This window comes from Ailuropoda melanoleuca, chromosome 1 (assembly GCF_002007445.2).
Source record: "Ailuropoda melanoleuca isolate Jingjing chromosome 1, ASM200744v2, whole genome shotgun sequence".
Classification (NCBI taxonomy): Eukaryota; Metazoa; Chordata; class Mammalia; order Carnivora; family Ursidae; genus Ailuropoda; species Ailuropoda melanoleuca.
This window is the reverse complement of record NC_048218.1, coordinates 713,890-725,576: the sequence shown is the minus strand read 5'-3', so window position 1 is coordinate 725,576 and position 11,687 is coordinate 713,890. Positions and strand designations below refer to the sequence as shown.

The 11,687-nt window shown below is 59.5% G+C and overlaps 1 protein-coding gene across 11 annotated transcripts in view; it reads left to right on the top strand.

Annotated features, from left to right (window-relative positions):
* The window catches only part of PCBP3 (poly(rC) binding protein 3), a 63,383-nt gene extending 51,919 nt beyond the window's left edge, over positions 1-11,464 (top strand). For 2 of the 11 annotated variants that reach the window (XM_034654275.1, XM_034654278.1), the window contains exons 10-14: positions 1,057-1,135; positions 1,818-1,877; positions 4,729-4,781; positions 8,422-8,591; positions 9,530-11,458. In XM_034654275.1, the coding sequence (XP_034510166.1) occupies positions 1,057-1,135; positions 1,818-1,877; positions 4,729-4,781; positions 8,422-8,591; positions 9,530-9,566 (399 nt within the window). In that variant the 3' untranslated portion in view covers positions 9,567-11,458. Of the gene's footprint in view, positions 1-1,056; positions 1,136-1,817; positions 1,878-4,728; positions 4,782-8,421; positions 8,592-9,529 lie in introns of all 11 variants that reach the window. The other 9 variants (XM_034654298.1, XM_034654301.1, XM_034654251.1 and 6 more) reach the window with 9 other exon arrangements.
* The last annotated feature ends 223 nt before the right edge of the window (positions 11,465-11,687 follow it).

The window sequence follows — 11,687 nt, the reverse complement described above, 5'->3', positions numbered from 1 at the left end:
GGGCCGGCCCTGGAGCAGCACGGGGACACGTTTGGCATGGGCCTGCTGTCAGGAGGAGGTGAGGAGCTGAGTGCGTTTCCCAGAGTGTGCAGTGCAGGCCCTGCAGGTGAGGTAGGCCTGATGGCATCCCGCCTAGTGTCCAATGCTTAGCCTTCGGTTCCCAAAACATGACCAGGACTCACCACATTTACCTGTACCTTCTGTTATTTTGGGCTTTTACTTAAGATGTGAGGCCCAGATAGGGTGCCCTCGGTGGCTCAGTCGGTTGAGTGTCTGACTTTTGATCTCAGCTTGGGTCACGATCTCAGGGTTGTGAGTTCACTCCCCACATCAGGCTTGGGCTGGGCGTGGAGCCTAGTTAAAAAAAAAAAGAAAGAAAAAAGAAACGAGACCCAGATAAAGACAACTGGAGAAAGCACTGTAGGTGGGGGACAAGGGGACAGAGAGCAGCCAGTTGGAGAGGTGAGACTCTAACAGCCCTCGCAGGCTCTTGGAGGTGCTCACCCGCCCCCACAGAACCTTCCGGCACTACATTCTGTGATCCTGGGGGTCCCTGGAGGCCAGCTTGGGGAGGCCCTTCCGGGGAGCGAGGCTGGCCCCGGGGCGAGGTCCAGGCCTAGCCAGGGCTGTGGCGGGGCTAGGCTTGCAGAAGTGGGCATTGTTCACAAGGTGCGTGTGTTCTGTAAGGACAGCATGACCTCGAAGGCCTTAGGGGCCCAGTGGGTCCTGTTCTGTGACTCTCACACCCTCCCCACAGAGCCCAGGGGCCCAGTGGCCTCTGCAGGCCTCTCTTGCCTGCTTGCGGTCTGGGGGTTGCCGCCCGCCAGGCCTGTGTGAGCTGCCAGGGAGCCAAGGAGAGGAAAGGAACTGGGTGCGCCCTCCCAGTGGACCATTGGTTTCCCAGGCCAAGTCCTTGCGTTCTGCTGCGTCTGCCATGTGTCCGCATGGCCCCCTCTATCTCTATTTGTACAACATTCTGTTACTGCCTTTTTAATTTGGTGTGACTTGTGCTCGATGACAATAATCTTCTTAGCTCTCGTGTCCCTCCTACCCCAGCAGTTGACCAAGCTCCACCAGCTGGCCATGCAGCAAACCCCCTTTCCTCCCCTCGGACAGACCAACCCCGCTTTCCCCGGTACGTACCCAGCTGCCCTTTCTGACCTCCTCTCTTCTCACCTGGGGACTCTCTTTCTGAACTGTCATTATTCAGGGCGGCGAGCAGAGCAGGTACAGTTGTAGTTGTGGATGCCAAGGATGCCGTGTAGACAGGCCACAGTGTGCACGTAGCAGGGGCCGGGCGGGGGGTTGTGTGTGTCTCCTGTGGTAGGCTGGTCACCTCACGATGGCCTTCTTGCGAAGAGACATCTGCCCCGCCCCCTCCTGCTGAACCCATCCGTCTGGCCAACCCTGAAGCCTGTTCTCTCCAAGAGCAAGAGCTCAGACAAGCAGATGGGGATGCCCTCCTATAGGAGGCCAGTGCACAGCCCAGGAGTGACACTTGCCCAGGACGGCACCTGGCCCTGCCCCAGGAGGAACTGAGATGAGCCAGCCCCCAGCCTGGGGCACAGTCACTATCGGTACCCCACTTGGCACAAGGGTGGGGGTGGGCCTTCTCTCGGCTGCATCTGGCCAGCCGGGCACGCATTCCTCCCTGATAAGGGCAGGGCATCGCCTTGGCAGCCGTGCAGGTGACCACACACTGGACACACTGGTCTGCCGTGCATGCGCCAGTCAGATTTTGAGCTTCCCTAGTTGAAGTGACCTTGCTTATCTCCTTGAGGGCAAAACATTAAATCTGTTTCTTCTTTGCTCTCCAGGAGAAAAGCTGCCTTTACACTCCTCCGAAGAAGCTCAAAATCTGATGGGCCAGTCGTCAGGTAAAACAGACGCACACTAAATGGAGAGAGGGCAGGCCCAGAAGGCTGTGCACCCGCCCCTGCTCGGGTTCCGGGTCACTGACCTGGCGGGAGGAGGGGCAAGGAGGCCAGATCGCGTCTGCCCTGGGGACTGCGAGCGCCTCAGTGCTGTCAGGGGACAGAGCCCGTGTGGCCGGCCTGTGGGTCAGCCCCGGTCGCTGCTGGGAGGTGGCGGCAGGTCGCAGGCTCAGAAGGCGCTCAGAGCAGAGCTGCCTGTCACTGAAGGCCCAGAGCCAGCAAGCCGTCATCTGTGTTGTTGGCCGCACGGTGTATGGGGGCCTGCGGTGAAGAGTTCATGGTGACGTGTGCTTTGTGGAAATGTATCTCGTAGGAGATGCAGCACAAGGTCAAGGAGCAGAGTTCCCTGGGCCAGTTTGTCTGCACCCATCTGGTTGCATTAATCTGCCCCTAGGCTGTTGCAGGGCAGGCACGGGTCTGCAGATCCCATCACGCTGGGTGTTTGGGGAGTGATGCCACTTGAGAGCTTATGGCAGGGCGGAGCCGGGTCTGGTGAGGGAGGCACCGCCTGCTCTCCTGTCACTCAGGGTCAGAGGAGAAGGGCAAGTGTCCAGCTGAAGGGGAACGCAGGAGGGCAGCACTTCCAGCGGGCGCTGGCTCTCACCCCATCGGTGTGTTCTGGGCCCCAGAACCTAGTTGTGCACCCTGGGCTGAGACGCCGGCTCTGATGTTCCGTGCGCCCCAGATGGGTCCTGTCTCAGTGCAGCTTTTAATGCAGTGAATGCAGAACTTAATGAATGAAAATTAGAGAAAAACATATAGGACGTATTTGATTATGGAAATGGGTATCAACCCTTTTAAAGTATTTATCTAGGTGGTAACACACAAATGGCTGTAAGCCCTCCGCAGTTTCATACGTGATTTCATACAATTACCCAGCAGTGGTCTTCCAGAGATAGCTGGGGACCCAAGGGCCTGGCTTACCCGGGACACACAGCCCTCACCCTGCCAGTCACCCACCGACGCTGCCCTGGCTTCCCCAGTACCACGTGCGGGCCTCAAGGATGTGGGACGTGTGCACATGGCCTCTTTCAGGCATCCCTGTGATGACCTCCCACCCCAAGGCCCATTGGGATCTGTGGGGAGAGTGCGCACACACACGCGTGTCCCACTGTAGCAGCTGGCGGGGTAGAATGCATGGTGACTGGGGCGATGTCACCGATGCTCGCAAAGCAGGTTGGGCTCGTGTGGCAAAGCTGGACTCCTGCCCCAGCGCGAGCGGCGTCAGCATCTCGCGAGGGAGACTCCCCACCGGGACACGTCATCCTCAGATACAGAAACGCCGGCTGCAAACTGGTGGTCTCCCAACCAGCAGCTTATTTCAGTACCCTCTTGAAAAGTACTCTCCTCCCCTGCATCAGAATCTGCCAAGGTGAACGGATAGGACTGTCGGCTTTACGTCCATCCCAGAGCAGGCTGTTCAGGAGTTCCCGTCTGGGACACACTCAGGACGGAGGAAATGTCTTAGATGACATTTTGCGTGTCGTTGTTTGTGGAATGTGTATAGATGGTTGAACAACCAGATAACTGTATTGAAAATACCTCTATGAAATGAAGATAAAGAACAGAACCTCTAGATTTAGCTGTGTGAAAGGAAATGACAATCCGGGATGAATCTGTTCATTCTGCACTTGCCAACAGACCCCCCCAACGTGGCGGGCCCTGGTGGGGTCTCTCGTGGCAGGGACGATGTCCGCAGTGCGTCTGGTGTTGGGGACACAAGTGCCATGGAGGAAGAAACAGGAAGAAGGGAGGGGAGGGCATGGGTGGGGAGGCCGATGGCAGGAGCACAGGGAGGAAGGGTGGGTGCCGGCAGAAGCAGGAGCCCACTGGTGGGTTTGACACAGTCTTGAAGGCCTCTGACTTGCGTTTCCTTAGGCCTCTCTGGGCCTGTGAACAGTAGACCGAGGGGCAGGGGAGAGGCAGGAACCAGGTGGGAGAGAAGAGAGGGCTCAGGCTCCGGGATATTCTGACGGCAGGAGCCGGGCTACCATGGTTGTTCTGCGGGTGGAGGTTCCAGGTCGCGTGGGGCCTTCCGGGAGGATGGGGATGTCCGCTGTGGGCGGAGTCAGTGCTTGAGATGCCTTGGGATGAGGAGACGGAAGTGCTGAGGGCAGGGGAGCCTGCTGGCCCTGTCGCAGCCCACCGCACGTTCTGTTGTCCCTGTTTCGGGAGCAAGAGTAGATCTCATCCTGTGAGAAGCTGTCTCAGGCCCGAGCTGAAATTGTAAAGATAAAAACTGGGGTCCTGGTGACCAGTTAGGCCTGTGTCTGCACACTCGGCACAGAAGCGCACGGTCTCCACTGGGCCTGGCGGTTTACTGGTTGAGCGTTGAATTGGCGGGGCCGTCGGGTGGGAGAGCTGCCTGTGGGGCTGGGCCGCGGAGCGGGCGGTGCGGGGCCCTTGGCTCTGGGGCGAGGGCAGGAGGGGCAGCTGGCATGCAGCCTGACTGGGAGTGTGCAGGGGGCCAAGAGCCCAAGAGCACTCACGGCCGCTCAGCGTGGGACCCCCCAGAGTCTGTGAAGGGCATCCCGAGCTATCACACGGTGTGGCACAGGAGTGAAATACCATGTGCCCAAAATGAAAACGTGAAATGTCACTCTGCCGAGGCTCTTGGTCCTTGTTTTGAGAGAAGCTGGGACTCCAGACATTGGTTGCAGTTTGAGACTGAGAGCTCACAGAGCCTGGGCCCCTGGGGCATGTGTGCCCCACCCGTGTGGGCTGTGTGGGCGGGCACAGGGGGCAATGGGAGCAGCCTGCTGCCAGCCTAACCTTGTCCCCTTGGTGTGCCCAGGTCTGGACGCCAGCCCCCCGGCCAGCACTCATGAGCTCACCATTCCCAACGATGTGAGTATGCCCAAGCCCTCAGCCAGCCCTGACCGGCCTGGGACCTCTCCCCTCTCTTCCCACAGCTGGGCATCCTGGCCATAAAATGCATGCAATGTCTCGCTCCTGGGAGACTAGACAGGAAAGGAGCCAAGGGGACTTCAGGGTCGGCCCTTGAAGAGCAGGTGGGCCAGGAACGCTCAGAGGGTCTGCTGCAACAGGATGCCCGTATCTGGTGCCCAGGGCCTGTCCCAGCCCAGGGCTCAGTGGACAAAGTGGCCTTACGAGCCATTCTCCACATGCTTAGCCCTCCCTGCCCTGTCCTCTGAACACCGGGATTATCCTAAGGATACTGACTCTGATCCGAAGCCATGGCAGCAGGGCGGGTGTCGGCCACGAGTCCCTGAGGGGCAGCGGCGCATGCTCGCACAGGAAGGTGGCTGCTTGGGCGACATGGCCTTCCCAGCTCACATGTCACTTGGCCTTTTCTGCCCTAGAACTGAGGCCTTCCAGATCCTTCACTGCTTTGCTCCCGGAACCAGCCGGGCAGGACGGCCTGGCCCTGCCTCTTCCCTCAGAGAAGCAGAGTTGTGGCTTCAGGGGGATGGCCCGTGCCGGGTGTGAACAGGGATGAGCAGCGGGGCGGGAGAGGAGTGAGGCGTAGGCACGGGGGGAGGGGGGCCCTCCGCACCCCCCTGAGGAGACGCCATCCTCATCGGGACCCTGGCGGCCAGCTACAGGTGACGCGCTCCTGCGTCTCTGTCTTCTCACGTGATGCTCCTTGAGCAGCTTGGCTGCAGGCAGCCCCCCTAGTCCTCACCCACGTGGTCAATGCAGGTGCCACGCTGAGCCCGTGGGGCTTCTCCTCGGAGCCTTTACAGAGACCGCTGCACTAACGACAGGAGTCTTTCTCTCATCCAGCCTGCCTTCTAAAAGTGGGGTGAGCCCAGACAGCAAGGGGAAGAGGATGAGGCACGTTCGGGGAGCAAGCAGGGCGCCTGCTTCGTGTGGCCCGCCGGGGCACACAGGCACCACCTCGCATGCCGCGCCGCCCCGCCCGCCTCCTCCCAGGGAGTCCCTCAGAGGGAGGCCGCCTTCTTGGCTCCGTGTGCTCCGAGGGGGCCCTGCGTGGGAGGAGGATTTGGTGACAGCACTGCTAGGGGGCTTTCTCGGGCTCACCCCGGCCCCCCAGGGGAGGCGTGCGTGCGTCAGAGCCCATGTTCCAACACGCACCTGCCGTAACACCCATCTGTGTCGCTGGTCAGCGCTACACTGTGCAAAGGGAAGTCTACCCACACCTGCACGTCGCCACAGCAGGGCCTTCTGGATGGCAGGGCACGTGTGGTAACCTAAACCACACGTAGGTTCCACAGCACGGCCACCTGCCAGCGTGGCTACAGGGACCCAGGCCAGGTCAGGGCCGGCAGCCATGTGTGGAGCTGCCTCGGGTGGTGTTCTGGACTCCCCTGACCTTGGGTTCTGTGGCTGATGTCACCGTTGGGCCCTCACTGTCCCTGTGCCTGTGGTCACCCCACACTTGGGCCCCGTCCCTGGGCCCAACCCCAGAATCACCCAGAGATCTAAGGGCTCACACAGGCAGCTCCAGGATGAGAGACAGATGTGTCCCCACGGAGCCCTAGGGTGCAGCTCTAAGTCCAGTTAGGAGGGGCCATGGTACTTGAAAGTGTCTCTGTCACTTCCCTTCGGGCTCCCTGTGGAAGCCCGCTGGGTGAGAGGAGAGAGCTGGGTGTGGGCTGGATGCCCGTGGGGTCAGGAGTCCCCGGGAGGGCAGGTGTATGGGCCTGCATGGCCCACGGGCTGCAGAGCAGGACTGGGAGGGCCTCACTCCTGCCGGTCAGAGGGGCCTTTCTAGCTGCTGAGGCAGCAGGAGAGCCCTGGGCTCAGCCCGGTGTCTGCACCCACACCCTCCCAGCTTTATCTGGAAGAGGGACGCGTCCCACATAAGTAAGGAGTGAGGGGTGACTTCAGGAGCCCCCAGGCCAGCTGGGGGACAGCTCAGGGCCGCTCAGGTGTGAGGCCCCAGGGAAGAAGAGAGGGCTGGGCGTGAGGACATTCTCAGTAAGAAAACAGAAAGAGGAAGATGTTTGAGGGAATGTGGGGACTGCGTGCCAGAGAGGAGATGGTTTCCTTGGATAGGGTTATTAGAGGAGAAAACAAGCCAGTTCTCACACTGAAGGGGGAAAGTTCTGGAAGGGAGATTGGGCTGCTAGTGGTCACAGAAGTGTGAGGGTCCTCCTGAGTGCTGGCATCTTCTGGGGACTCAGCTGGCCCCACATACCCCTCCATCAGGGGCCAGTGCTGCTGCCCCCGTAGCAGTCCCCTGCCTTTCCTGCCGCGTCAGCGGGCAGCCCTCAAGATTTCTCTGCTGCCAGAGAAGGACCAGTCAAGGCTCCAGGCCAGGGACAGTAGCAGCTCCCTCCCTGACCTCAGGGCCAGGTGGGTAGGGTCAGGGGTGGGGCCTAAGGAGAAGGGGGCGGGGTCTGAGAGGTTGGGCGGGGCCTTGTGGTGGGGGTGGGGCCTAGGAAGATGGGGTCCCAGGTGGAGGAAGCTGAGCCTCCTGGGGTGGAGGCTTCTCGGACATCTGGAGAGACTGATGGTCTAGCGAGGCAGCTGACCTGACCTAGGAAAGGAGAGCCGAGCTGAGAAGCAGCGGTCACCTCGGGGACAAGAGCACAGGTCCAGAGGTGTCTGTCTGTGTCAGTGGGCTTCCTTCCCACACCTGGCTCCAGCCCCTCTGTCCAGCGCCACAAACATGTGAACAGAAGCGTGCTCCTAGCACTGCTGACACTCTCGGCTGACTGCTTAGCCGCTGGGTCACAGGAGGCAGACTTGGAAGCCAGCTGCACCGGCCCTGCCTTGCTCTGTCCCTGTGCTCAGAGCTGACCTCAGCGACCCCGGGTCAGGGAGGGACTCCGTTCTGCCCACAGTGAACATCAAGGAGTGCCGCTGCCTCTTCTGTGGCGGCTTCTCTGGGGCCTGAGTCGCCCCCACACAGCAGGGGGGCCGCCCCAGAGAGCGGGTCTAGAACTCAGGCTGCAGTCCAGCCCTGCACGGGGCTGCTTCTGCGTCCCGAGGAGCGCTGGCTCTTGTCCTTCTGGCTGCTTGATTTTTGATGACCACCATTCCTTCAGATGGCCCAGGGCAGCCAGAGGTCACACAGTGGGAAGGATAGGGAACATCTGACATGTCCTCAGAATTTCACCGAAGTTCATCAGAAGACAGATTTCAGGCAGCAGAGAGATTTAAACTCTGGCATCAGACAAACATTCCTCCACCCCGAGGACACGGCCAAGAGGGCCCTGGTGCTGGTGCCTGAGTGCTCCCCATCTTCCAGGCCCCCGAAGGACACCAGGGGAGGTGACGCAACGGGTGCCTCTCCCCTTTGGGACTTGTCAGGACTCACTGCAGCAGGCAGAGCCCGGGCATCCGCAGCCTCACCCCCAGCAGGAAAGCTACCTGGCGCCCTGCCACCGGGGGCGGGGGGGGGCAGTGCCTCATCCTTCTGGGAGGATGGGGTTTTGGAGTGGGGTGGACACCAAGGCTGGGCCGTCCTCCCTCTGGGGCCTCCCCGGGGCTCTGCACACACTCAGCTCAGGGTCAGAGGCTCTTCTCTAAGGAAGTCCTCTGTCCTTTTTTCTAGCTAATAGGCTGCATAATTGGACGCCAAGGGACCAAAATCAATGAAATTCGACAGATGTCTGGAGCTCAGATCAAAATTGCCAATGCCACAGAAGGGTCATCTGAGCGCCAGATCACCATCACAGGGACCCCAGCTAACATCAGCCTTGCCCAGTACCTCATCAATGCCAGGTGGGTGTTCACAAGGCCCTGTCCTACATGTCACTGGCCAGACAGGATGCTCAGAGGACTGGCTCGCCATGGCAGGAGCCCAGACCTTGTCCCGTCCTCTCTGGTGGCTGCTCTCTCCTGGCTGGGCATGGGGCTGGGATGTGATGGAGACAGTCTTCACACAGACTTGGGGCCCGATACCCGCTCTGCATGTTCACACCTGACCATTCACCCTGGAGTGTGTTGGTGGGGGGCGAGGGGGTTACAGCCTAGAGCATTTCCAGGGAGGCCGTGGTTACATAGCCTGAGGTCAGCCACACACTTGGGTTACTTGGGTTATGGAGTTTCAGAGAGCACATTGCTAGACCATTGCGCTCTCTCATGCCCTGTGGTTGTAAAGACACTGCCGATGCCTCCCAGACCCTTGCCGAACAGGGAGTCTGGGAACTGTGTGAGGGTCGGAGGATATGCCTAGGGCCAGGGAAGGTCCTGGGGCACGACATGCAACTCAGCTTCCCTGCCCAGGGGCGTGTCGGAGAACATAGTATGAATACACTCGGGGTCAGACCCTCTTCCTTAACTCAGAATATGAAGCCGGGCTCTGAGGAGGCCCAGGTGGATGGGGGAGGCAGCCTCTACTCCACACCTCGGGCAGTGTGACGCCAGTGCCCCTCCCAGAGCAGCCGCCGTAGAAATGGTCATGGTGACCAATGCTTGTCTAGGTGGTTAATGTCCTACCCCTGACATGGTGACGGGGAAGGCAGACCCCACCTACCTGGTCTCCGGTGAGTCCTCCTTCCTCCACTCCACTTCGATCTCCACCTCATGGCCACGTGTCTAACAACCAAGAGGGAGGTGGGTACAAAGGTAGTGAGAACACACAGGGCGAGCCGTTTCTTCCTGGTCCCGTTTTATGAGAACGCTGTGACCTGTCTCCCCTGTACCTTTGTGTCTTCCAGGCTGACATCTGAGGTCACTGGGATGGGTGCGCTCTAACCCTGCCCGACAGCCTCCGCTCCATGACCCCGATCTCCAGCCGGGTCGCACACTCTGTATAGACCACCCACCTGCCCTTCGTCACAAATATAAATAGAGGTTTTCTTTACTAACAGAAGTTATCTATGCCATAGATACACACACACCAACAGAACAGATCTATATTATATCTCTGTGTCGGCTCCAGGTTCTGTCCCTGATACTTCGCTCAGAATTAATTTATGCTCGCGTGTTCATGCATTGGCATGCACTGTTAATTATTTTAAATGCTTTGGGGGTGCTCCCATCTGTGGCATTTTAGAAATACTGTCCCTTAGTGTCTGTGTACCTGTTTAAGAATTGGTTTGACATTTTGACAGCACTTCCCACAAGCCGTCTCTCCTAGACCGCCTAGAACTGTGGTTACTTTGAACGGGTTTGCTCCCACCCAGCACCCCCCGCTGATTCTGCCCCCCAAGCCTGTGCTCACTCGGCCCACGTGTCCACGCAGGTCTGCACTGGGGGCAGGGTGCGTCCTTCTCTCTGTTACGGGGAGGGAGAATGGAGGACAGGGTCCTGGGCCAAGGTGCAGGCAAGGTGGGGGGTGCTGGAGTCCTGACTTCACTGAATGGTCACGTGCTGGGGATGCACACGTGGGCCCCCAGGCGTCTTCCGGGGTGGCTGGCCAGGAAGCGCCTCTGCACCATGTTGTAGTTCAATAAATGTTGTACGCTGCCCCTCATTGGCTCTGGCTCCTGTCTGTGCCCCCCCAGCACCGCTGGCTCGTGTGCACACACGCACACACCTGCAGAGCTCCTGCTCTGCTCACTTTGCAACATGCAGGGCTGCTCACCATGCTCACCTTGAAAGCCCTCTGTGCCTCTTCTGGACACAGAAGCTCTGGGTGGGACACAGGCCCACCCGTGGATAGCCCCCACACTCGCTCAGGGCAAACAAGAAAGGCCCGAGGCTCCTGAGCAAACATCCAGTAGCCCAGGATGGCCTGGCCATATGCCTGCCTTTCAGCAGGAGTCCCTTCCTGTCTGCCCTGTGTGCCCAGGCTGCCTGGCTGCGGGTGGGTGCCCAGGGCCCAGGAGCTGGTGGGACGGACCAAGGTCCATGGCGGACCCAGGCCTTCCTCCAGCACAGGGGCAGTGGATGGCCAGTGGACGGGCTGAATAAATGTCTTAGAAAACAAAGGATGCCACAGAAGTAGGGGAAAGCCATGGTGGGGAGAGCGTCAGAAGTGCAGTTTTACAGGGGCAGGCAAGGTGTGGCCCCTGAGCTGAGGCGTTCCGAAGAAGAGCAAGCAAAGGTGTGTCTGGAGCTTGTGCAGGTAAAAAGAGGAGGGCAGGAGGCCCAGGAGTGGAGCCTCTAGGGCCACTGAGCATGGGAGGCTGCAGAGACTGACGGAAGGTGGGGCTTGGGCCAGGGAGCGCTGTGTTCCAGAAGTATCTTGAAGAAGAACTAAGGATTGCTAACAGATTAGAAGAGGGCTGTGAAAGAGAGGGTCCAGGTGGGCAGGAAGGCTCTTGGTCCGAGCTCTGGAAAGATGACTTGCCATCCATGAGTGGCAGGCCTGCAGCAATGGCCAGGGATGGGAGCTCAGCTGGAACTTGGCTGGGGGTGACTAGAGACATGGGCTCTGAGGTCTGTGATGGGAGCACAGTCCAGGCCGCAGAGACGTGGAAGCAGCGGCCCAGGAGTGACTTGGGGAGCACTGTGGGGGGCTCCATGCAGGACCCCCGCCAGGAATCAGGAAGAGGGTGCCTGGGTGCCTGGCATGTCACCGAACCCAGGGGTTGCCTGGCACCGTAAGGAGCTGGGCCCCAGGGAGTGGCCCCAAACCATAGCAAGGAGGTGTTAGTGGGGCAGGCTCGCTCACACACACACACACAACTGCAGTGAGCATTCCCACATGAGTCTCTGTGCGGACACATACTTTCATTTCTCTTGGGTAAATAAAGAACTGGGAGTGGAGCAACTGGACGTGTGATAGGTATATGTTTAACTGTTTAAGACATGTCTACACTGCTTCCCAAAGTGGCTGTACCATTTTACATTCTCTCCATAGCGTGTGGGAGGGCTGGGTCCGCCCCGTCCTCAGCAGCATGCGGTGCTGCTCAGTCTCGGTCTCTTCAG